General features: G+C 37.6%; 1 protein-coding gene across 4 annotated transcripts in view; it reads left to right on the top strand.

Moving 5' to 3' along the window:
• The window catches only part of LOC136866312 (zinc finger CCCH domain-containing protein 11C), a 97725-nt gene that overhangs the window by 27212 nt on the left and 42924 nt on the right, over positions 1-27589 (top strand). For all 4 annotated transcript variants that reach the window (XM_067143159.2, XM_067143157.2, XM_067143158.2 and 1 more), the window contains one exon: positions 24829-24955. In XM_067143159.2, the coding sequence (XP_066999260.2) occupies positions 24829-24955 (127 nt within the window). The remainder of the gene's footprint in view (positions 1-24828; positions 24956-27589) is intronic.

Genomic DNA, 27589 nt, shown 5'->3' with positions numbered 1-27589 from the left:
TACTACCTACATCAAGATCAATCTTTCCTAAAAGAAACGTATTATGTATAATGTAGATTTATAAAAGAGACTAGCATACGAAAAGCTAAAAATGCGCAATATATATCTACAAAAGAGCCAAGCTTGTAAAAATAATTAAATCATTTCTCATTTTGTGCATTTCAGTACAAAAGGAATCAATATATGAATATTTTTAAATTCCATCCACTGTTTCTCTTATCAAACTGAAGTAAAGACATGTAACAATGCACTCAACATAACACAGGGTCAGAAACTTAGTCCGTATCACTTTGTAGTACATCTGAATCTTGATAATATATTTCACACACATTTCTCATATGTTTTAGACACATCACGCTACAGCACCCACCACGGTATGACTTAGTCTTTACATCTTTGCTTCTAGGGCATACTATGCACTATGATTATTTCAGAGTTCATTCTTGGACGTTTATTGTCTTTTTTGGGTCGTCAGCACCAGCTAGTTTTGCCGCTTTCTCCCGAATTGTCTTGCGTAGGCTTTCAGTACAGACTCTTTATGCACTGTAGGATTCACATATTCCCACCCAAGTTCATGCAGGAACATTCGACGTACAAGCTTCTTTTCAGGATTGTTTGAAGAAAATATGATTCGCGCATTAATTCTGGCAATGTCAAGAATTCTGAATAATATCAGTAAGTTCCTCACAATATTGTCATTTCCTTTTGGACCTGACTTATCAAAACCTTCCTCACAAAAAAGTTTGTGCATTCTAGCCTCTTGTTTTTCATAGTTACACATTTTCACAGAAAATGAGACTTTCTCCATTTGAGCGAGAGATGAGCACTGAACCTGAAATGTTACGATAGTGGTCGCGCGGGGGTATGACGACACCCCACATGTGAAGAAAGAGCATCAGCGCCTGTCACAGCAATTCTAATTATAAGCACTCGCTGAACACTTCGAGATCAAGGTCACTTTGAGAGGTATAAGCGATTACAGCGGGCTAAATGAACTCTATCCCAAGATTTAACTTAACGAATGTACGTGCCAACATCCTACGCGACTCTTTGAGGGTTAAGGTAGAGGCTCACTTAGTAGTATGTCGTTATTGATGATGTTTATGTACTTAAATGAATAATAGGAAAGGGATGATGTATTTATGTGTTTAATTAACACTCCAAGTATCGTGAGGACGAATGTAAAACATGAATAATTATCAGAGAGAATATAGATAATATTAGAAGCACAGAACATCAATATATAGAAATCTTCGAAACATAAAAAAGTTCAAGGAGTTTATAAACATATGAGTTTATACACATATATTAATACTCGAGGCCACCACACACTTCCTCCGCAGCGACAGCGTCCCTGTATTTTCGAAGGAAGGTGACCCTTCGACCTGATCTGGTGATCCGTGGTGCGAGTGTATTGGGTTAAGTGCTGCCTGTCTTCTGAAGGTTGACAGTCTTTGGAATGGAACTCGACGGAATGTCCAAAGTGGTTTCTCCAGATGTGTCTTCCTTGTTGTCCGATGATTGGTCTGTCAGAAGGAAGGCAGGTTTCAATCTGTCAATGCTAATAGTGTGTTTCCCTGTTGGCATCTCCACCTCGAAGTGTTTGTCACTGCGAGACAGGACTGGATATGGCCCATCATATGGTGATTGAAGAGGTGTTCTGACCGCATCATGTCGAAGGAAAACGAACTTGTTCGTCATCAGCCGTGGGTGAATAAAGATCTTTTTGCGGTCGTGATGTTCTGTTGGGACTGGTCTTAGGTTCCTCAACTGTTCCTTCAATTTGAAAACTAAGGTTGGGATGTCAGTTACTAATTTCTGTTCGTTGAGAAATGCTCCTGGTAACCTAATTGTTGAGCCATAAGTCATTTCCACTGGCGAGGTTGACTTGTGGAATTATGTAGGAACGAAGTCCTAACAAGACCAGAGGAAGCTTCGAAACCCAATCATCAGACATCTATGCCTTCAAAATAGATTTTAATTGACGGTGCCGGTGTTCAATTTTTCCATTTGCTGCCGGATGATATGCTGTCGTTTCAATGTGGACGATGCCCAGTGTGCTTGTGAGGCATTTGAAAAGTTTACATTCAAACTGCCTTCCGCGATCAGTAGTTATGATATGAGGCACGCCAAAACGAGATATCCATGTTGAGACTATGGCAAATGAAACTGCTTCTGCTGTAATGTCAGCTAATGGAACTGCTGGCCATCGGGAGAAACGATCAATAATTGTTAGTAAATACAGAGGTCGATAGCTGCAGTCGCTTAAGTGCGGCCAGTATCCAGTATTCGGGAGATAGTAGGTTCGAACCCCACTGTCGGCAGCCCTGAAAATGGTTTTCCGTGGTTTTCCATTTTCACACCAGGCAAATGCTGGGGCTGTACCTTAATTAAGGTCATGGCCGCTTCCTTCTCGCTCCTAGCCCTTTCCTGTCCCATCGTTGCCATAAGACCTATATGTGTCGGTGCGACGTAAAGCAACTAGCAACAACAATTATTGTTAGTAAATAGCGATATCCTTGTGATAGAGGTAGTGGTCCAACTACGTCCACGTTAATGTGACTGAATTTTGCTGCCGTTGGAGGATAATGTCTCACTGCACTGTTAGTGTGTCTCCAGACTTTACTTCGTTGGCAAGGAATACATGCTGATGTCCAGGTCTTTATGTCCTTTCTTAATGATGGCCAAATGAAGTGATTTTTACTAAATTAATGGTTGCTTGAATCCCAGGGTGAGCTAGATTGTGTAGCGAGTTGAAAATTGCTTGTCACAGTTGTTGAGGTACATATGGGCGAATCATATCTTCAGTCATGTCGCAAACAAGTTCTTTACCGTTGGGCAACATTATTCTTCGAAGTGCAAGTGACGTATTCTTAATGTGTGGAAGTTCTTCGTCACATTGTTGGCTTTCTGCTATTTCTTCCATGGTAACAGTTGGAGGTATAGTGATTAAAGTAATTTCTGAACAAGCATCAGCTGCGATGTTCTCCTTCCCAGTAGTTTAACGTATGTCTGTGGTGAACTGTCCGATGAAACTAATGTGTCGTATCTGACGTGGAGAAGCTTTGTCTGAACGTTGCTTGAACATGAAGATGAGTGGCTTGTGGTCGGTGTAAATCGGGAAATCACGTCCTTCAAGCATGTACTGAAAGTGCTTCACCGCTGAATAGGCAGCGAGGAGTTCTCTGTCGTAGGTTGAGTAATTCCTGTTTGCATTTGTCAGTTTCTTAGAGAAGAATGCTAATGGTTGCAGATTAATGTCTTTGATTTGTTGCAAGGATGCACCAGTAGCATAATCTGAGGCATCTACCATTAAAATTAGAGGTAAATTTGAAGATGGAGTGCTGAATCGGCCAAGCTATTTTTTAGATCTTTAAAGGCTTGTCGAAGAATTTCTGTCCAGTTAATTTTTCTGTTGTCATTTTTCTTAGTCCCATGGAGAAGGTTCAAAAGCTCTGCTTGTTTACTGGCTGAATTTGGCAGTGCTCTTCAGTAAAAGTTAACGAGGCCAAGATACCGGCGCAGTTCTTTTATTGTGTTAGGTAGCGGATAGTCAACAATGGTTTGTACTCGCTCTGGTAGTGGTCTGATTCCTTCTGCAGATATCATATATCCCAGGAAAGGTACTTCTGTTGAACTGAAAATGCATTTGTTCAGATTGATTCTGATCTTGAACTTGCTGAGGCATTCGAAAAGCATTTGAAGATGCTTCTTGTGCTCTTCTTCATCTTGTGATGCCACTAGAATGTCATCTATATAACAGTACACGAAATCGAGGTCTCTGAGTATATTGTCAATATATCTTTGAAAAGTTTGAGCCGCATTACGGAGTCCACTGCTGTCTTAGGTACATCGTCCGGATGTACAGGGATGTGATAAGCTCTGATCTGATCTATTTTTGAAAATATTCATTTTCCATGTAGTTGGCTGTTAAAATCTTGAAGGTTAGGAATAGGATATCTGTCAGGCTTGGTGATGTTGTTGAGAGCACAGTAGTCTCCGCAAGGTCTCCAGGATCCGTCTTTCTTGGGAACTAAGTGAAGGGGACTTGCCCAGGCGCTCTTTGACAGCTGGCAGATTTTCATATCGATCATTTGTTGAAACTCTGTTTTAGCTGCTTTGAGTTTATCTGGTGGTAGTCGTCATGCCTTTGCTGCTACAGGATGTCCTTCTGTGACAATGGTATGAAAAACAGGTATCTGGGATGTCGAAATGGACGTTTTCATGGAGCAAGTTGGGAAATTTCTTTAGAATGTCAGCATGTTTTTGGTCTGGTGGCATTACATAAACTGTTTCTATGCTCGAGACTTTAATCAATGTGCCAGGTGTCTCTGCTGATGTTAATGGGTCAATGAGTCACCTGTTCTTTAGATCTACGATAAAGTTGTAATGGTGAACGAAGTCGGCTCCAATAATCGGTGATTGCACATCTGCAATTATGAAATTCCACGTGAAATTGCGCCGAAAACTCAAACTGAGTACTAGTAGACGCTCTCCGTAAATATTAATACCAGTGCCGTTTGCTGCATAAAGTTTACGATCTGTTTTGCTGGTTAAAATTGAAATAATAAATAAACAGGTTCAACCTGTTCAATACAAAAGAATAAGAAATGCAGCGATCACTGTCCGAAGGCGGAATCACAGAAATGTCAGCTCCGGTATAGACTAGGAAATGACTTCCGCTACTTCTGTCTGTGAGAAATAGGCCCCGTGAAAAATGATTCCGATCACCTGCCGCCGCTAGTGTGGAGCGTTTTAGTTTGACTGCTTGTTGGAATTCTGAGCGGCAGGTGGTTGATATGAGCATGGGCTCTGACATTTCTTTGCCCTGCTGTGATATTTAAAGTGATACCAACATAGTGTTCCATTAGGATTAATAGAATGGGCTGATCAGGACGTGTCTCGTGATCTTCTTGGTGAGGAACGAGATGATCGTGAGCTACTTCTTGAAGAACGTGACAACATTTTCAGTTCATTGATTTTCAGTGTTAATTCAGCGATCTGCATTTCTAGTCTTGAGATACGCTCGTTTATGTTTATAAACATATATGAGTTTATACACATATATTAATACTCGAGGCCGCCACAAGTAGTATGACCTGGTCTAGAATTACAATTTAGACCTATTCCAAATTATAGTACCCCCAATTGACTAAATAACTCAAAATTCAACCCTGGAAAGAGCCGTTTCTTAAGAAAAGCTTCTTCCTCTTCACTTTTATATTCTACATTCATTTTATTCCAAATTAGCAGCCAAGATGGGGTTTCTGCTCTGGCTTGGAGGAAAAATGTGCCTTCAAGTCAAGTAGATTTTTCCGCCGCCAGTATAGTGAATTGAGACTTTCCGACTCATCGGGTACTCCTAGGAAACAGATTAAGAAAAGGGCATAGTTTTTGCCCTGGGAATCTCCACTACTCGACTCTCCGCCCCCCTCCCCCGCCGCCAAAAATCAAGAATTTGCGTTGTTAGGAATTTAGGCCAATTTTTTTCACTGTGCATCAGTTGTATGATGGAATATATAATCTAGTAGGTTCCACATAAATAACGTATTACAAATAATTGTTATTGCTTTCTCCGATTCAATCAATGGAGAATCATTTATTGGTATCAGGCACCATTCAAGGCTGATCTTGTCCAGATCTGCATGTTTTTGCTTTGGTAAATAGTGTAATGTTTTCGAAGGCACTGTTCCTAATTTAATGATTTCTGCTGTAGATCAGGTGAGTTTATTATAATATGGGAGGGTACAATGTGTGCTTGAGTCTTGAGTCCATAGACTGGTTTGATGCAGTTTTCTATGCCACCCTGTCCTGTGTTAACCTTTTCATTTCGACATAACTGCTGCATCGTACATCTGCTCTAATCTGCTAGTCATATTCATACCTTAATCCATCAAATCTCTTGTAGCAACGGATATTCCAACAGATTTATTAATAGAATGATAAATAAAGTGAAAAATGAACCTAAAACAACTTTAATTAAAGAGCGAAAAGAGAAAAAGAAATTCGTAGTTATAACTTTTCGAAATAAGCACTCTTATCAACTAGCTAAAATTTTCAGGAAAAAGAACATCAATGTCACATACGAAACAGATAATAATACTAATAAGATAATTTTCAATTCAGATAAAATAGAGAATAAATGTATATTTAATAAATCAGGAATTTACAAATTAACATGCCAAACATGTAAACAACGATACATAGGACAGTCCGGAAGAAGTTTGGCTATAAGGTACAAAGAACACCTTAATGCGGTCAAACATGAAAGATATTCAGCAATGGGAGAACATATGGTTGAAATGAATCATAAATTTACAGACATTTCCGATGACATGAAATTATTACATTCGACCAAAAAGGGAAAACTGATGAATGTTTTGGAAAATTTAGAAATTTACCTTACACAAAAATGTAATTCTGAATCAAGTTTAAATGAGAAAAGTACAGAAGATAACCCACTGTTTAGGCTAGCATATAATCATTTAAGGAACAAAAAGAAGAAAAGAAGAAAAACTTGAAGATCCTAAATTTATATAGTATTCTCATTCATTTCAACCAAAATTGTATGTATTGATCATTTTTATAATATTTCATAAGTTCTCTTTACTCTTTGATATGATGTATTGGGACACAATATTCCTTCAAATTGTAAAACAAAAGATTGTGTCATATTGTGTTATTCTTTGATCTAACCACTGATGAAGGGAATGGTTGAGATTTCCTGAAACATGTATGGTTTAATAAATAGTGTTTCTTTCATTTAATGAGTGTATTGATCAAGGCGGATTTAAATAAACTATTATAAATAGTTATATTATACATTCAGACCAGTCAATAAGTCAATACGGACCAAACACAATATTAACCTATCATGGTTAAGTTTATTAACAGATGTAGGTAGGGCGGTAGGATGTCCTGCTGTGAGGCTTTGAGGAGGAGTGGGGAAGGAGGAATGTAGCATCGAGGGACTGGTGGTCGCACAGGAAAAGGTTTCTGCCTGGGGTTATTGTTTTAAGTTCTAATGAGGAGAGTATGAAGTCCAGGGGGTTGGGTCCACGGATTGGGTACATATTAAACTGTTTCAGTCCGAGGCCATTAATAAAACTGTCTATAAAGTGTGTGTCACAGTTGTTAGCTGACTGTCTGGTAGTTGGAGAAGACCACTTCATAGACAGGTTAAAGTCGCCCATTAAAATTACTTCACCATGAGGGAGCGCTGCAATGACTGAGTCCAGTGACTGTTCAAGGTCACAGAATGGGCTGTTTGGTGGTCTGTAGTAACATCCCACAAGTACAGGGCGTCGAGGAAAGAGTAGCTCCACCCACACTAACTCACAGTTCCGTTCGAGATCTGTCCTTCGTTTACATGGTAACGCACTGTTTACTGCTAGCATCACTCCACCACCTAGAGTAGCGCGATCACAACGGAATATGCTGTAATTAGCACTGAGTGGTAGTTCACTGCCCCTAGCCCAAAAGAGCCATTTTTCAGTAAGTCCAATCACGTCAACTTCTCTTAAGTCTGGCAGGGATAGTTCACAATCAGACAACTTATTGTTTAGGCTTTGCACATTCTGACAATAGATGTTTATGTCTGTTTTCATTTCACAAGTGGTGGGACTGGGGTTTAAGTGGACATCTCCAGCCAGTAGTAGGAGGCAAAGCAAGCCCCTAATCGCTGAGCGACCAGGCCTAGGCTTGTTTGGCTCCGAGCTAGTAGGGAGGCGCCTATAAGTCTGAAAAATGGCGCATCCAGTCAGAGAGAACGCCGGAATGTAGTAGTTTCTCTCTGCTAGTAGCCATGCAAAAGGAGAACTCACTTTTTCACTTGCACACACCAATTCCTTAACTCGAATAGACCCGTGCAGAGAACCGTAAAGTGCAACAACTCTGATTATTACCACACAAACAACACAAACTGCAGCAGCACTAAGCTTGCGCGTGTCTCCTCTAGCCGCCATCTTAATTACATTACACTGTATTCATAATTCTCACTTTTTGATGCTTGTGGCACATTTACAAGTTTCGACTGAGCCACTATGAGTTGGTCCTTTACCTCGAGGAGACGGCGCATCATGGATCGAACAGTACTGAATAAGCCGGAGTGGGTGCTTACCAGACTCTGTCTGTTGATGTTTAAATTTATGGCTTGCAACACTACTTTGTCTAGAAGGAAAAAAGAAGGCCTGGAGCAAATGTATTTTTACAAGCCATAGTTCGGCACTACCTTGTGTTTAACATTTCAAAACTTACAACTCTAATCTTACTTTTACTTTTGTTGTGACATACTTACTTGAAATGCATGACAATTTTTGAGCAAGTATCCAAAAGCATGCGAAAAGGGAACGTGCTCTTTACCACATCAATTATGGCCAAATTAAGTGTGCGCTCTACACAGGGAACATGGCGAATATTTAACTGTCGTACCACAGCTACCATATTTGCAGCATTATCTGTAGTAATTGCTGGCACTTTACCAGGCAACTGCAAAGAATTGACAATGTCTGACAGCGGCTAGCGATATGCTCCACGGTATAACTTCCTTCAAGAATTTCCGTTGTCAAACATGCGGACATCAGTGTATTTGACGCCTTTGATAGAAAATGGGCAGTCACAGCTATGCTCTTCACTGCCTGGGGCATACACCTTGCTACTTTGCTCAGTTGTTGGTTTCAAACATTGCTTAGGACTCCTCTTTAAATGATCAAATAAATTAGATGTACCACCTCCCCTTGAAAAACTACGAGCACATAATTTGCACTTGGCAGATTTCTACTGATCGCCTTCTGCATCGAAAAAGTTACAAACAACTGATGGTTTTCGTGGCATTAGCTACACAGTGAAGTTAACAGTGCCAGAAAGTTCACCTGTCACACGCAGCAACTGACAGGAAGGAGTATCTTGTCCGAATGAGCAGAGCGCGTTCGCTCCATTTCCTCCGCTGCCCTCCGTACACCTCTGCAATTCTCTGCAGTAGTACCAGAGAATACTGGTGGAGCGCTCCACTTGCTACAACAGATTCAGTTACTCGGAGGACTTCCTCCTCTCCCAGCACTATGCTGAAACATACACACACATTCACCCGTAATCTCTGTCATTTTGGCCATTTTCTTTCTTCACTCCTTCTCACCCCCTATGCAATGGGGACAGAACTTGGACTTTTCATTTTTATATACCGTTTATAGAGGAGGAGAGGGAAGAAGAAGAAGAAGAGGAGAAGGAGAAGAAGAAGAATTTTAAGAAATGCACAATCTTCACATAGTGTAGATTAGGCAACCCACTGATCGACTTGACATGCGGTTTACTTACCTTCCCCTATTTAATTTTTCTTTTTCCCCCACCTTTCTCACCCCCTATGCCGAACTGCCCATCAGATATCATTCAAATCATTTCCCACACCCTCCCAGGAGTAATAAGAACAAACTTTTGAGTCCGTTTGAGACATACATATATACAAACAAACATTCATAATTTGATACATGATGTATCCGCATATAATGAAAAGAGTTATGAAGGTTTTATTGATCATTAATTTGTTACTGCTCTTTCCTTATCTCCATCTGTGACGCTGTCCGAGCGTACTGCCAATATTGAGTGACATTATCATATCATTTAAATATTTTATGGCTTGAATATTGATATCAGAATATTGTACTGAATGTGGCTTCGCAGCATTTGTGATTGAGTGAGTGAGTGAGAGAGAGGGAGCTGGTGTTGTGTCGTCACAGTGTGACCGCGTGGCCTTGGCAAGCATGGACTGGCTCGGTGACGTCAGGGACCCCCTGCAAGCGCGTGATCTCCAAGTATGGTTGTTCAATGTTCAGTTCTATTATTTCCTAAAGCTATCTGAAACTATTAATGTATCTTATTGTGGCGTTAATCAATAAAATGTAATAGGGCTTTTTTATATGAATTTGTCATTATCATCTATTTGAGCTGAGTTAAAATTAAAGAATCTGACTAACAAATTCATTTTTAAAATGTAAACATTGCAACTCTGATTTAATATTTAGTGAGAAGGATGTTCAAGTTTATTTTCCTCATGATCGAATGAAATTTGAAATCTGTACTTGTGTTAGCTATCTGAGCTATAGAATGAAGTATTGGCTTGTCCAGGAAGTTTTGGGCATTATCTTATATAGAAACTAGCAAGACACCCGTGCTTTGCTACAGTATTATACTGAAATTTATAATTAAATGCTTAACATTTTATATATAATCTGCTGAAATTCGCGATCTGACTCGTTTTCTTAGAGATTATGGCAAAGTTCCTCCCATTTTTCAATCTTTCTCTCCAGGAATCGATTTTGTACTTCCCGGGCTAGGTCCAGGTATTCCACCCGGTCAGATGGGTCCCTAAACCTTTGCCATCTTTTCCTGTAAGCATTTTTAATATGGATCAAATCCTTGAGGAGATCCGGAGTGGTGTCATCTTGGGTGCCTTGGTGGTACTGAACCCGCGGCCGGACTGCATTCGTAGTCATTACCCGGCCAGGACCCGTTTTCAGCGCAGTCCGCACATTTTGATGATGGTCCAGAACATCATTATTATTATTATTATTATTATTATTATTATTATTATTATTATTATTATTATTATTATTATTATTGTTCTGGACCCCACAGCAAGATGGAAGACCGCTACTTGGCAGTAAGTTACATCTGCTGTGACCAGCACCATTGTCGCGCGTAGGCAAGTGCGTGGGATTTCTGGCGATGTGAATGATATACTTCCGTGCATTATTTACCTTATTATAGATGTGAACAATTGGATGGTCAATATAAGTCCTATCGTTTATTTCAAATGTGTTTAAATTTTTATTTATATGCTAGGAGAATCTACTGTAATCTAACTTTAAGTTCTCCAAAGGAAAAGATGGCTCTTGGAAACGAACCCAGGAAAGATGAAAAATGATCGGTTTATGATGTCATTTACTGCCAAGTAGCGGTCTTCCATCTTGCTGTGGGGTCCAGAACATCAATAATAATAATAATAATAAGTACACTATGAACAGTAAAATCAATTGTTCTCAACTACTTTTTCACCCCACCGACACCCAAGAATAAAGAAGGCGTGTTTCTTTATGTTTAAAGGAGATTCCAAATACCACTGTTCACGCCGGTTACCTTCAGTTTTGAGATATGAGTATCCCCATCAAAATAATTCACTTTTTATCACTTCATTTCACACCTCCCCCCCAAAGTGAATTTTCGGGCAAAAAAAAAACTTGTTTCTTCAATAGTAAAGGATCTTCTAAATATCATTTATCACGACTCTTAACATCTTCGGATTTGAGATATGTGTCCTCATAAAAGGAATTCAACTCCTTTTCACCCCCGCCACCCAAGATGATTTCCCCCCAAAAACGCGTTTTTCTTTGTTTTTAAAGGAGATACAAGTACCAGTTTTCATGTATGTAACAACTTTAGTTTTTATTAGATATACATATCCACATACAATTAATTCAGTTAATTTTTCAATCCTTTCACCTCCGTCCTCCTTCGTTGGATTTTCCGAGAATACTTGTTTCTTTACTTTTAAAAAAAGGATTCCAGATACCAATGTTCACATCTGCAAAATCTTTTGTTTTTGAGATAATATCTTCATGCAAATATTTCAACTAATTTTTCAATTTCCCTCCCCCCCCCCCCCTTTTAAGTGGATTTCCGAAAACAAAAACTACGTATTTCTTTATTTTAAAGGATATTTCAAATACCAAACTTCACGTCTGTAACATCTTCAGTTTTTGAGATATCAGTATCGTAATTAAAAACAATTCAACCCCTTTTTCATTCACTCTTACCCCACCCCCACCCCCACCCAAATGTTTTTTCCAAAAACAAATATTCGTGTTTGTTTATTTTTAGTAGAGATAAAAAATACTATTTTTCACTTCCATAACATGTTAAGTTTTTTAGATATATAATGTAGAAATGCTCATTTTAAAAATTCACCCGGTTTTTAGTTCCCCTTAAGTGGAGTTTCCAAAAACAAATCACCTATGTTTCTTTACTTTTACGGGAGATACCAAATACCAATTTTTACGTCTGTAACATTTTATGTTTCTGAGATACACTGAAGTTACAATCTTTCTAAAAATTCACCCCATTTTGTCACTCCCGTTTAACCACCATTAATTGGATTTTCCAAAAACAAAAAATACGTGTTTCTTTGTTTTTAAATGAGATCCCAAATACCCATTTTCAGGTGTGTAATATCCTCAGTTTCTGAGATATAAGTATCCTCATTAAAGGCAGTCAACCGCTTCTTCACCTTTTCACCCCTCCTATTGGGATTTTCCGAAAACAAATAATACTTGTTTCTTTATTTTTAAAGGAGAATCTATATACCAATTTTTACATCTGTATACTTTTAGAGTTTTGAGATATAGATACACTCATTTTAAAATTCACCCCCCTTTTCACTCCCCATTAGTTATATTTTCCAAAAACAAAAAAATACGTGTTTCTTTATTTTTATAGGATGTCCCAAATACAAATTTTCATGTTTGTAATATCTTCAGTTTCTGTGATATAGGAATCCTGATTAAAGGCATTCAACCCCTTTTTCACCATTTCCATCCCTCCTATTGATTTTCCAAAAACAAAAAAAATGTGTGCTTCTTTATTTTTAAAGGAGATTCTAAATACCAATTTTTACATCTGTAAACATTTAAAGTTTTGAGATATAGATACATTCATTTTAAAAATTCACTCCCCTTTTCACCCCGCCCCCCATTAATAGGATTTTCCAAAAACAGAAAAATGTGTGTTTCTTTATTTTTAAAGGAGATCCCAAATACTAATTATCAGGCCTGTAATGTCTTCAGTTTCTGAGATATAAGTATCCTCATTAAAGGCATTCAACCCAATTTTCACCCTTTTTCACCCCTCCTGTTGGGATTTTCCAAAAACAAAAAAATACGTATTTCTTTATTTTTAAAGGAGATTCTAAATACCAATTTTTACATTTGTAAACATTTAAAGTTTTGAGATATACATGCACTCATTTAAAAAAATTCACCCCCCCACATTTTACTCCCTTGGCGACGGAGTACCCAAAAATCCTCCTTTAGCAAGCACCTACATTGTAATATAAATGTATCCTCAAAATTTCATTTCATTATGTCCAGTAGTTTTGGCTCGGCGATGATGAATCGGGGTCAGGACAAGTTACTTTATATAGAGATTAAACTGATGCTGTGCCGTAAAGAATACCTTGATTCATCTGAAGTATTGTCCTTTTTATATGACTAATCCCTATTTCTGACAATTTAAAATTCTGCTTGTTTTAAAAAGAAAGTCATCCACATACTTTTCGCTAAAGTTAAAATCATCTCTAATTGTGCAGTAAATTGCTGGGCCTGAAACTAATGTAAGTTGGATATCTCTATGCTCAGTGAATATAGTGGTGATGTGGCAAGACATCTCAACCAGTTTTCTGCAACTTTCAGTTAGAGAACAGAAGCATGAGACCTTGTCATCGACAAACATACTATCCTTCTGTTTACAGGTTCTTGTCTCTTATGTTAATTGTTTTGGTGAAATTTCTCCAGCTAGCTTCTTGCACATCAGAATTGGTCTTCTGATTGTGTGAGAGTAGCTTATAATACAGATTAGAAAGACAAAACAGAACATACCCTCCTTTGCATAATTGTTCTACTTCAGCAATGTTTCCATAATAGTCATAAGAAATCCATTTTTCATATGTTGTCTTCAGTTTCAAAAACTGTTCTGTTTTGTTGTGTTTTGTCAAAAATTTATATATAAACATTTCTGTGCATTGTTTCTCTAAACTCATATTAGTGACTGTTAACAAAGTTTATTCAGTTTTCTTTAACAAAATGAGGGACTTCTCACTCGCAAGTGACTCTGAGTTAAAAATTTTGGTTTGATCTTGTTGTGTACCTGTATGAGATCATTTACTGTAGAACGAGATGATCCACTGATGAAAGCCCTGCACACTAATCCGCAACTATGAAATTTGTAAACCAGTTTTGAACTGTCAACATTATTCTTTCTGCACTCTTCACGAATGATTATTCATGTCTTCACTGCAATCTCACCCTGTTATCTGCAGATAGGCTTAAATACTGAAAATACAACTTTTTCTAATCTGTATTCAAAACCCAATAAGAAAATGCAGCTTTTCCTGATAGTGACTGAACTCTACTGAGATAGGTAGCCAAATCTTGCTTTGCAAGTGGTTACAACATAGTTTATTTTTAAACAGGATGAGAAAATATACACGTCATAAATACTCTGAATTTTCTAGCCATCCCAATATTTACAGACATTCTTGTTAGAGATTTATGCTAGCATTTTGGAAACTCTACTACAGAATAGAATTTTCTGGTTATAGAACTTTTGTTTGTTATTGCTGCTGATTTGCATGTTAAGTTCAATCCTTTATAAGCAGATCCTAGTCGAGTTGGTGAGGATTTATGAGAGTAAAGAAATGTTGCAGTTAATTGCATTTCAGTGACATTCTTTTTCTAAAAGTGCACAGCTGACTAGTTGTACACACCTTTTCTCAATATTATGTATTGTTTCATGACAGCCTGCAAAGAGAAGTGGAGACTTTGGAGTTGGAGTTTGTAATCCACTACAACACAAGAGCTTTTTACAACTAAAGTCTGGTTGTAATTGGTTAGTAGCACTATTATTTTACAAAGACAAGGATATGACATCGTTGAAAAATAAATGATTCGGTATTAAACTTCCATAAGTTACTTGACTTAATTTTGTTCCCACTGGAACAGAAGGAATCTGTGAAAAATCTCCATTGTGGTCTTCAGTTTGCCAGTGCTGCAACCTTTTCTCTTATTTCAAAGGCTTCTCCCTCCACAATTCTTTTCCAAGTCTTCCTCGGATGACCTCTCCTTAAGGCTCCTTGGCAGTTCACTCCAAAGCCATCTTATCCATGGATCCATTTGGGTTTGCTCTATTTGGCACCAATTCACTTTCACTGTCTCCTTTTAATTTTGACTGCGACAGGAATCTGTCTGGTAGGTTGCTTTCCAAAGATCTTCATTGGATACTTTCATAAGACGGTATATATCCTAATGGCTAGGGCCCGGATGTCTATGATCTAAAAATGTTAATATGCAAGCATTTATACCTAAAAATGTATTTAAATATGACAATAAATATGACTTAAAAGTTTTTTTGTCATGTTTTCAAAATATTCAAAATGTTGCGGCTGTTTAAATTAACATTATATTGAAAATATACTTCTAAAATCTAGAACATTCAATTATTTTAAATGAGTAATAATATTACTTTTATTATATTTTGAATTTATTTAATTCCTCATTCCAGAGGTAACTCTCGACTCTACACAGAATGAAATAAATGTCACATTTCGATGGGCAATCAGAAAGAATTACAATAGCAAATTACATATATTTTAAAGTTTTCAAATAGGAACGATCTTCTGTTTTCACTCAACACTGAGTTGTAATGGAAAAGACTGCTCAACATCGCAGGATGTTATTGGGCCATATTTGAAATACGTCAAGTCATTAGACTTCAATTGAGGCTGTCTCTTTCTATACAGCTTACCCTTCTAATTCACATAAATATATATTTCTAAGAAAGATAATTGTAAGAAATTATGGACAACAATTAGGAGATGTGAAAAATCCATCTTTCAGACGACTGAAAGCAGGCATGCGAAAATGGAATTAAAAAGATAAAAATAAGACAGAAACATGAATATTCAGGGGGAAATATGACCATAATATGAAAAATTACCGGATAATGACAAAAACGTTAAAAGAGCCAAAATACGACTTCATATGACCCGTGAAAATTGCATCATTTCAGTCACTGTAGATAAAATCATGCTTAACTTGTATTTTCCGGGCCCTACTTATGGCATTATATTTGCTTCACACGGCATTTGTAAGCAGATTGTATGATGATCAGTGGAAATAGAGAAAGGGGAAGAAGTGTTCAGTAGTGCTGTCTAAAGAAATATGAATCTCGGTTCAATGTAACTCTTTAATTTTATGTAATTTTTTCAAAATGGAGTCTTTCCATGAGAGTTCTAAAAGTAAAAATGATTGAAGATAGCTATTGAGCAGGGTTTTTTTTCATGGCAGGAAATATATTTGTTTGAAGATGATCTGGGTAGGTAATCAATAGACATCGGATCTTTAGATTTTTACTATTGTTTTCTGTAAGACCCTATGAAACCTATCAATGACAGTTACCCATATTATATACCTGCTGTCACAGTATATGAAATTTTATAGTGCCTATGTGCACCTATTTCGATGTTACAGCCTATTTTTGCCTTTCCGGATCTGTAAGAATCCTTTTAACTTTAAATCACATAATTTAAAAAGAGGAATATTATTAAGTTTTCACAGTACATATATAAGATGAGAAGTTGTATATGGAAATATAGGAACACACAATAGGAAAATCACGGCAGGTAAGCATAGGAAGAGAGAGCAACAAAACAAAAAGTGGGACAAAGATAACTGTCGGATCTTCATACTCTGCTGTCTTTACATAGATATACTCTTTCCTGTAATTGTCGTTTATCTTTTTGCCACTTTCTTTTACCTCTCTTTATCTGGCTTCTATATTCTACATTTACCATATCAAGACTGATGATCTATCATGATGGCCTCTCAATGAGTGTTGATGCCTGTCTCGATGAAATTGGGAACCAGAAACACATGGCTGAAAGAAGAAATTAGTGTAGAAATCTGGGATTGATGAGTAGGAAACCTATCTCTCTGAAGGTTGCAGTGCATGAAGATGTGAAGATAATCCTTGTCCCCTTTTTCTTCCCTCTTTCCACACTGGCCTGTCATTGTTCCTTTTTTTCTTCTCCCTTTTTTTAATTTCCTATTATATGCTATTCATGGTCCTCTCACAGTTAAACTATTTTACAGCTGCATAGCCACGAATGTGAAATTGTCCATCAGCAGAAAATTTAAAGTCATTGGTTTGATATTATACGATGTGTATGTGCTGCACTAGTTTTCTGCTGTAAGATACATGCATAAATTAGTAAAAATGTGTCATCATCCTCGTTTCCCTTGTCCATTCTAATCTTGGATTGTGTTGTGTATCATTAATCTCTAGCTCTGTCCGTCTGTCCATCATTCTTCATCAAAGATGTTCTGAAAGTTTGCCACTCTCTTCCTCAACTCTTGTTCAGTTTGTTCTCTCAATCGTTTCGTGGATCTACCTCTTAGTCTTTTCCCTCTAACTTCCAATTCAAGCATCAGCTTTGGGACCCTTCTTCCTCCCATTCTTTTCACGTGCCCATACCTTCTCAGTCATGATCATCATACAGTAAAGCCCCGATTATCCATGGAATTGGGTGGCAAGGGCATTGTGGATAGTGAAAATCGTGAATATCCCGATAAAAACAACAGAAAATGAGGTGTAAACACGAAAAAATATTTCAGCATAGAAAGTATGTTTTATTGTACAAAAAACATGATATATAAAACATTTAAAATGTGTACAGTAAAGCAGAAATCTTTGCTCTAAGTCTAAATCACTAAAATAAAGAATAGTAAACAAAAACAATACTGTACTGTTAACAAAAAGTGTTCAGTTATGCCTTTTTAAAAATATCAGTTGCTCATTTTTGCTTCCTGCTTTGGAAATGCCTTTTTGTTTATTCTGGATTGTACTTTCCTTAACATAAGTTTTTTTTGTTGCCAGATATGTGTCATCATCTTGTTCCTCTAAATATTGAAGCAATCCATCTACGTGCTGCAAAGCAGTTTCGTGTGTCATTCACGCAGCTCTTCACTTTCACTTTGTTCTTCGTTCTCGTTCACTCCCATTGCTTTGTTCGTTATCTCTACGTCAGTCAGTCATTCAAACCCCGGCTCACTTGCATCACTTTCCAGCCACTCTTCTATGTTTCCTTCGTCGACATTCTCACCTTCTGGAATGGATGTCACTAGGTCAACAAGTGTAGCGGTCAGCATGACTTCATTCTCTTCACAAATGTTTTGATTGACATTTGTTTCAATACTCGGGAAGAGTTTTCTCTATTATTTAACGAGAGTTTGATGTAATCCCGAGCAGACTCAATATCATTAATGCTATCCAAAATTTTATAATTCTTCCAAAATTCTTTGAGATCACATCCTTTGAATTTTGACAGTAACAACTTTGTTCTGTATGTTCTCTTCATGATAGCAATGACTCTCTGGTCCATAGGTTGTATCAGCGCAGTAACATTTGGGCGCAAAATCTTTGCGAAGATTTGCCCATCAGAAGATTTAAGCACACTTATAACTGAATGTTAAGGCGCATTGTAAATTAACAAGAAACACCCTTCTTTAGCAAATTTGTTTTAGTTAAGATGTTTACGTACTTATACAAAGATCTTTTCAAACCATTCTTGAAAAATTTGCTGGTTTATAAAACCTTTTTCTTTTCTTTTTTGTTGATATAATCAACTGGTAAATTTTCTGTTCTTGTTCCCTTAAAAAGCCCCTGTTTCTTAGATTTACTGATTACAAAAGCGTTGCTGCATGACAAGACTGAAATTCTGTCCTTCCTAATTTTGTGACATACCACTTGATGTTCCCTTTCAGATGCTAAAGTACGAGTGGGAAGACATTTCCAAAAAAGTGCTGATTCATCAGCGTTATAAATTTGTTCGTATGACATATCTTCAGACTACACAAACTCCTCAAAATCAGGTCAAATCATCAGCTGCTTGTTGATCATCATTCAGCTTCTCTCCATGTAGACCAGTCTCTCTAATTCCATGATGTTCCTTAAAATGATGTAACCAACCAGACAACCCATTAGAATTTTCTTCCAGCCTAGCAAATTAAAAAGTATTTTTGCTTTAGCTACAATGATAGGACCAAACAAGGGGGTGCCCTCACTTCGTCCTAAGCTAACTATTCTGTTAATGCCGAATCAAGTTATAGGTGGATTTCTGTTTTGTTTCTTCATCCCAGTAACACTGTCCAACACTGATGCAAAGGCCAACAGTTTGTTTTTTGTTTTAAAACGTCTGGCACTGTTGTTTCTCTAGTCCCGTAATCCAAACACATCTGCTTTCTTGAAATGCAGTTTTCTATTTTAGAAATCATTTCAAGTGTTTGTGCAATTGTTAACACAATCTTCTTTTGTTTTTCTGTCATTATTAATTTCAGGAACTAACAAAACACTAAACGAGCACTGACAAAGGAACGTAAAACTCGACTGATGACTAAGCGCACTTGCTGACTACTGACACTACTGGCAGGCCGAGAGAATGTGTACATAGAGGAGGAAGGTTAGTGAACTTAACAGAGTGGATCGATACACTCACCTGCTTGGGTCGTCAAGGTCAGTTTTCAGAGAATGTGAAAGCCATGATCAAAATCAAAGAGCAAGAGCCAGCCACTCATCCACAAGTTCCGAGAAGGCCTACACAGTAGGATCACAATGCACAATAAACCTGTCAGTAATTTTTGACCTTCGCACTGTAGGGCCTCTTGTATGTTCCCTGTTGTTGGCTTGGATTAAAATTGGTTATTTTTCTTAGGTTCGTAATTTAATGTAAATTTCGCGGCACCCGCGGATAATCGAGGTTTTACTGTGCTCTGTCTCCCACTCAGTGTACACCTACTGTTTTTCATATTACATTATTCTTGGAAATTTCATGTCACTTGCCTAGATTTTTTTCTACTTTGGTCATTAACCAAGTTTCAGCTCCATATGTCAAGATTGGTAGAAAGTAATTCTTAAAAATGATTTCCCTACATTTTATTGGCTCTTCCTTACCCCATAATAGTTCTCCCAACCGAGCTCGATAGCTGCAGTCGCTTAATTGCGGCCAGTATCCAGTAATCGGGAGATCGTGGGTTCGAGCCCCACTGTCGGCAGCCCTGAAGATGGTTTTCCGTGGTTTCCCATTTTCACACCAGGCAAATGCCGGGGCTGTACCTTAATTAAGGCCACGGTCGCTTCCTTCCACTTCCTAGGCCTTTCCTATCCCATCGTCGCCGTAAGACATATCTGTGTCGGTGCGACGTAAAGCAAATAGGCAAAAAAAAAAAAAAAGTTCTCCCACACTGTGGTAAACACCTCCAGTTAACTGCACTCTTCTGCTTATCTCCTGTTTCATTCTTCCATCACACTCCCAAGGTACTGTACTGAAATTTTCTTACTACCCGTAGTGTAAACCCATAATTACAGTTGCTAGCATCTTGTAGCAACTGTATAGAATTTAATTTTCTTTCAACCCTGGCTTCCCACTGATTGCTATTAGCAAACAAGTAGAATTATAAGAGAAATAGAAGGTGTTGATAAACATCCTCTCATTCCACAGCCTGTCTCTAGCTTGCTTTTTATGGGACTGAAAACAAGTTCTAAAAGGAATGTATATTAAGGATATATGTTATTGGAATACAGCCATATTTTGTTAATAACAACGAAACAATTGTTTGAAATCGTAATGTGCTGTATGGTCTCCCCCTGAATGTAGGCAACACCCCCATACTCTTTCTTGGATGCCATCTAGTGCAAATCATATAAAATCTGTAATAAAGAAGAAATTTAAGGTCCTGGATTCGTACTGCTGTAAAAATCAAGAGTGGCATGCCCTGTGCCACATTACACAACCCTGTCCACAAGCTATACAGTATATTGACATGCAAGTTTGTGTGATCTCATTGGTTTTGCAGTGTGGACTGGACGTAGGTGGGCCATGTTGGTCTTGAGTGAAGCTGGTGGTCATAAGATAGGAGATTTTCAGATCAAGTATGTAAGAAGAGATGTTGAAGCCGTTTACCTCCTGCATTGAGGGAGATCATAATTTTAAGTTAGTTTGTAAATGGTAGTCGGGTATTTGCTTTCTGCTCAATCATCATCATCATCATCATCATCATCATCGTCGTCGTCATCATCATCATCATCATCATATGCAGTTTCCAGCTGTAGGCTAGGTCTGTTTGGAACATAAGCCTTCATCTCTTCTTGTCTTCCCACCACTTCTCCCTCTTTACTTTTGCCCAGTCCTCTCTTCTCTGTACACACTCATCCACTCCTTTTATCCACCTGTCTCTTGGTCTTGGTCATTTTCCTGTTATCTCCATTTCATGCATCCCCCTGGGTATCCTTTCCTCTGTCATTCTGTTCCTGTGTCCATACCATCTAAGTCTAGAAGCCTCTATCCTGTTCTGGTAGCTCTTCTTTTGCTGTATCTCTAATCTTTTCATTTCTCATTTTATCCATTCTTATCACTCCTATCCTGCTTCTCAGAAATTTTATTACACTTGCTTGTATCCTAATCATGGCTCTCTGCCTCATTACCCAAGTTTCTGCTGCATACATCAGAATAGGTACATAGTACTTCCTGTATATCACTCTTTTGCTTGTCTGAGGGACATCCCTTTTCCAAACCGGGCTTCTGACACTTCAGGAATGCTCCAGCTTGTCTTCCATGTTTATTTCCTTATCATTTCTTCCACTTTCCTCTGTGATAATTCCCAGGTTCTTGAAACTCTACCTTCCTAAGCTGTTTCCCTGTAAGCATTAGCCCTCTCATATGTAGGTTAAATCTAAACTGTTCCTTCTTGAGATCTCCATGCCAAATTAATTGAGAGTTGAACTTTTAAATTGTCACAAGGATGTTCAAGTGCGATACCCTAAGAAACCTCTCTACTTCACCTTTTATTGCAGCCTGGATTTTCTAAATTTTATTTTCATATTTACCTTGTTAGAATTTAGTTTTCTTCTCTTCTGTCACTGTGTAGCCCCATTAGGATATTGTTAATTAATGTGTTTTAGTATGAATTTCGTATTTGACCCTTTAATTAGGGTAAGGCTATATCATGTTTTAGAGGGTGTATAAATCCAATTAGGCCCCACTTGCCTTTTTGTGCAAGGTAACAGAGTTCAACACTCGGAAGTTCCTTTTGAATGTACTTTCATACTGAGATTAGATTGTGTGTTTTCACATTGGGGTAATATTGGGCTTGCATGTGCCCATGCAATCTAAATTCTCAAATATAAATTATTAAGCGCTTGTCAAGCCTTTTTGATTTAAATTATTGCTATTGATCTTATATTGTGCGTAGGCTGGTACTTCTCACATTTTAGATCTTTTTCTATTCCATTGCTATTTCTGGAAAGAGAAAGAAAAAGTGTGAGTCTGTTTAAATATATTACTAGAATTAACCCATATTGATTCTTTTGCTTCCACCTTTTTCAGACCTGAGGTCCAGCTCCTTAAACCTCACCATCTAACTTACCAAGTGTAACAGAAATGATGGTATTATTACTGAAGAGTTGAGAATGCCATGTGTTTACAGATCAGATTGTTCACAATTATGCTGTATGCGAAGTGGAAGAGGGAATAGAACGATCACGAGTGATGAGTTGTGGGCATGGGAAAAGAATGGGAGGATCAATGACTCCAAAATTGATAAATAACTGAAGAGAATGTTCACCAAATTGCTAAACTTTTCAATACAATTTATGATACTGGAATAATTCCAGGGGACTGGTTGCAATCGACATTCATCGCAATACCTAAAAAGTCTCATCCAAAGAAATGCAGGGACTACCGTCTCATAAGTCTGATGAGTCATATGCTAGAAGCATTCTTACGTATAATACACGCACGCATTAGAACAAAGTGCGAAATAGACTTGGATGACAACCAAATGGGTTTCAGAAATGCCTTTGACACACGAGAAGACTTATTCAGCGTCAGTGTCCTCCAAAAATGCCGCCAACTACACAAAGATGTATTTGCATGTTTCATTGACTATGAGAAAGCTTTTGATAGAGTGAAACATGAAAAGCTGATAGAGATTCTCCAGTGAAAACATCTGGATGGAAAAGACATACGCATCATACAGAATCTCTACTGGGGCCAACAAGCAACAGTCAAAATCAACCAAACCAAAACATCAGATGTGAAAATCAGAAGGGAGGTATGCCAAGGTTGTATATTCTCGCTGCTCCTTTTCAATATCTATTCTGACATTTTTAAAGAAGCTTTACATGATGTTGAACTGGGTGTGAAAGTAAATGGTGTTTTGATCAATAATATTAGATATGCAGATGACACTCTGATTCTGTGTAACACTATAGAAGGCCTTCAAGAATTCCTGAACAGAATCCATGTCAAAGGTTTACAGTATGGTCTCAATATAAATGTAGCAAAAACTAAGTTAATGGTATTTAGCAGAAATAGTAATGCAAATGTCACCTTGTCATTAAACAACCGTAAAATAGAACAAGTCCACCTGTTCAAGTACCTCGGCAGCATAATAACAGACAGTATGGATCCAGATAAGGAAATCAGATGCAGAATTGAGAACGCTAGAGCTGCATTTCAAAGGATGAGCTCTTTGGTCTGTAATAATCATCTGAATCTGAAGCTCAGACAGAGATTAATGAAGTGCTACATCTGGTCAGTACTGTTATATGGAGCAGAGACATGCACCTTAAAAGCCACAAGTATCAAAACGACTTGCTGCCTTTGAAATGTGGTTGCACAGAAGAATGCTTAGAATACCCTGGACAGATATGATAACAAATGATGAAGTCCTAAGGAAAGCTAGGACGAAGCAAGAACTAATAACAACTATAAAAGTTCGCAAAATAGCTTATGTAGGCCACATATTAAGAGGAAACAAATATAGCCTCATAAAACTCGTTCTTTAGGGTAAAATAGAAGGCAACGGCGAGTTGGCAGACCAGAGATAACATGGTTACACAACATCAAGCAGTGGACCGGTATTAAGACAACTGAGAGACTCTTCCAACTGGCAGAAGACAGAAAAACTTTCTACAGAGTAATCGCCGACGTCTGGGCAACCGGATATGGCACTTGAAGAAGAAGAAGAAGAAGAGCTTTGTGCCTCTGTGGCTCAGACGGCAGTGCGTCGGCCTCTCACCGCTGGGTTCCGTGGTTCAAATCCCAGTCACTCCATGTGAGATTTGTGCTGGACAAAGCGGAGACAGGGCAGGTTTTTCTCTGGGTACTCCAGTTTTCCCTGTCATCTTTTATTCCAGCAACACACTCCACTATCATTTCAGTTCATTTGTCAGTCATTAATCATTGTCCGAGAAGAGTGTGACAGGCTTTGGCAGCCGGCACAATTCCTATCCTTGCCGCAAGATGGGGGCTTCATTCATTCCATCCCTGACCCAGTCATTGACTGGAAAACAGGTTGTAGGTTTTCAAGGGTCCATTTTCCTACCATGACAAAGTTATAATATTTGGTATAGTTGGGAGAATATATTAACTGCCTAAAGTTATTTCCATTGGTTCTGTCCCCTCTGTAGAATAATATTGATAATAATAATATGATGGCAGTGATTAAGAAAACTACTGTGATTATATTTTTTATGTATAAAAGGCAGAATTACAATATTTTTTGTGTGTGTGTTATGATTTTTGTTGTGATTTACTTATTGATAAACTGCTTGCTTTATGATTTGACCTTTTCTGCTTTTACCATTCCCATTCTGATTGTTGATTGAGAATTTGAATATAGGCAAAAGTTTACAGGATGTGTTTTGTATATAAAAATGCTAGATATCATACCGTCTTGAGAAAAAAATACAGAAATTGTTGGTTAGGTCAGTAAATTATTTTATAATGTGATATGTTGAAATACCTGTTATTTAGGGTGGAAATTATTATTCTTCTGAAATAGTTCATGTCTTAAATATTCCTATTACATGTTCGTATATAAGGTAAATCATATTCATTAAAGGAAAAAATTACTCAGTTTAATCTTCTGTAGGATTACAATAAATTTAATGCATTTTTGTTTAGCTCATGCAAATTATTTCATTGTGATGTTGTCCTACATGTTACAGAAGAACCGCAAAATTATACCATGCTACTGGGAGAATCAACCTGGGGGATGTCGAAAACCTCACTGTTCGTTTTTACACAAGCTTCCAAGGGAACCAATTGGGGGAGAACTAGAAAAAGCTAAAGAATGTAAGATTTTGTTTTCTTGTATAAAATTTTATACTGATCTTTGCTATGTAACCTCCATTATTGTTATTTGGGTTGAAACATTTCTATTAGTTTCCAAAATCAGCTTGTACAAAATATATCTGGTACCTATATTTTTGTATAATCTGGAAGCAGCAACACTGGATCAACAAGCGAGTCTTTTTCAGCTAACAAAAATGAAGTTCCTCCATTCTTGTATACAAGAAACAAAAATGGATAAAATGAGAAATGTGGATATCTTACAACAGTTTGGATTGGAAAGAAGCCTGCTGGGGACCTTGGAACTGAAGATTCCAATGGTATGGTCACATGAAAAGAATGGCTCCCCACAGGACTCCTCGAGTATACTTTGACCTCAGTGTTCCTGGGAAGAAATCAAAGAGGAAGACCTCATGATGTTCGGCAGAAACAGATTATCAAGGACCTCGAAATTAGATGTGTAAACTAGTGTCGCATTTATGAACATCATCTGTGGATGGAGAGGACAAACTGGAGGACACCCAGCTTGGTGTAGTGAAGAAATTATGATGTTTCTTAACCTCACTTGGAACATTCATTAACAATGGTATTCAGTTGCATTGTTAGGAACATATCATATTGAAGTTACATATTCTGGCAAGAAACCAGTCATATTTCATAGTTTCATCTACTTTCTACATTCAGGAGACAGTGGATTCAAATCCCACCATCAGGAGCCCTGAAGATGGTTTTCCATTGTTTCCCATTTCCATGTGAGGCAAATGCTGGAGCTGTACTTTATAAAGGCCGTAGCTTCTTCCTTTTCAGTCTTTGTGTCGCCGAAAACCTTCACTGTGTTAGTGCAATTTTAAACCACTAGCAAAGAAATAAACAAAATAATCATCTACTTTCTTTAAAACTGATAGTATCCATGTATTTGGAATGCCTATCAGATTTTCAGATAAATATTGAAGTTTCAGTATCCTAAAAACTTATGTATTTTACAATGAAGCCAAGTTAGCTCATTTTTGTGTGAATGGAAGGAATAACATTAGAATTAGTTAGTAAACATTGTTGTAACTTTGAGGGTAAAATCATTATTGTAAAATTACTTATGACTAAGTAGTTTTGTTAAGTAATTTATTTCACTGTCATCTCAAAGAAACAAAAACAAAAAAATCATGGCACTAAATATCGCACCGAGTCCATTGCTTTACCACTCTTAGGTGCCTTGTCTAATATGACAGAATTCTAGAAGTAGGCTACTGCAAATATATGAAATCTTTCTGCTTCAACTTGCCAGATTAATTTTTCAATCTTTTCTCATGATCGGATTTAAGGTGGATATAGAAATTTCACCATCTGTGGATTGAAATTCACTTTCTAAAAAAATCTCCGTTCATATATTGTCATAATTAACAGTAGCTTAGGAGTAATTACAGATGCACAATGTTCGGACCTGTTGCAAAGCAGATGCTAGTTATCAATATGTATTTATTGTGTTTTGTTCTACCTGTGACTGGTACATGATTGGAGTTCAAGAAGTCTAGAAGAGACGACACTGAGCCAGCAAGTACCACATGCACTCAAGAGTCAAATGTCAACAAAGAAATCCAGTTGGCAGATGTACAGTTATGCAGTTTGATAGGTTCGTCTGTTCAGGGGGATCAAGTAGAAAAGTGGCCAAGTTCAAACGTTTATGAAAGGTAATTTGTCTCGTGTTCAATGTACGAAAATGTGGATTTTCAAACAACAAGAAGTGACATTGATACAGTATTTATATGGGGCAGAAGAGCTTAGAATAACAAGTAGCTATATACTGTAATAACATTTCTGACCCTGGGGAGAGTAAGTTTCGTGCACTGAAATTGTGAAAGAGGAATAGAAAGACAGGCTAAGTTCTGCTTAGTTGGGCTTCCATGCTTTGAAAGAAAATATCATCATCTACAAAAGGCAATGCCTTGTCACTGTAGCCACATCTGATGATCTTCTGTTATCCTCTTCATGTTGCTATATGAACCACGTGGCAGTTCACCGACGGAGTTCTTGATGTAGGACATCCTTGGTCGTCCCCTGGGTCTCTTTTCCCAGTACTTTACCTTCAGTGATGGTTTGGAGAAGAGTCATGTCTCAGTACGTGTCCAAGGAACTTCATTTTCCTCTTCTTTATCGTATTTAATAAACATGAGTAGCTTATTTAATTTTCAGGAATAACCTTTCAGTGACACAGAACATTTGAGTGCCGCTTTACTCAGCAGACAGAGGTGATTCATATGTGAGCACTAAGAACATGCAGTGATCTCTTCAAAAGTTCTCTGTTACAACAGTTTAACTCAGATTATTTCCAAACGTTTACAGTAGAGACTCAAAAGAATGCAATTTACATTCATTGATTTCATATTTACCTTTGTCTACTAATGGAGAAAGTCCATATTTTATATGGAATGAAAGTGTCGTTCTTGTATTTGCCTGGATTGTTTCACAATGCAATGGAAACTGGAATAATCATTGCCTGGGAAACTTTGAGCAAAAGAATCGGAAACAATGGTTCAAAGATTCGTTTAACACAAATTCTGGGTTAATGGAGTGATTATTTCATGAGAAATGTACTATTAGGAATAAAACTCCATCTGTTTCATTACTCTAATTAATTTCAGG

This window comes from Anabrus simplex, chromosome 3 (assembly GCF_040414725.1).
Source record: "Anabrus simplex isolate iqAnaSimp1 chromosome 3, ASM4041472v1, whole genome shotgun sequence".
Lineage (NCBI taxonomy): Eukaryota > Metazoa > Arthropoda > Insecta > Orthoptera > Tettigoniidae > Anabrus > Anabrus simplex.
Note: the sequence above shows the minus strand (reverse complement) of the source record. Positions and strands in the feature narration are given on the sequence as shown.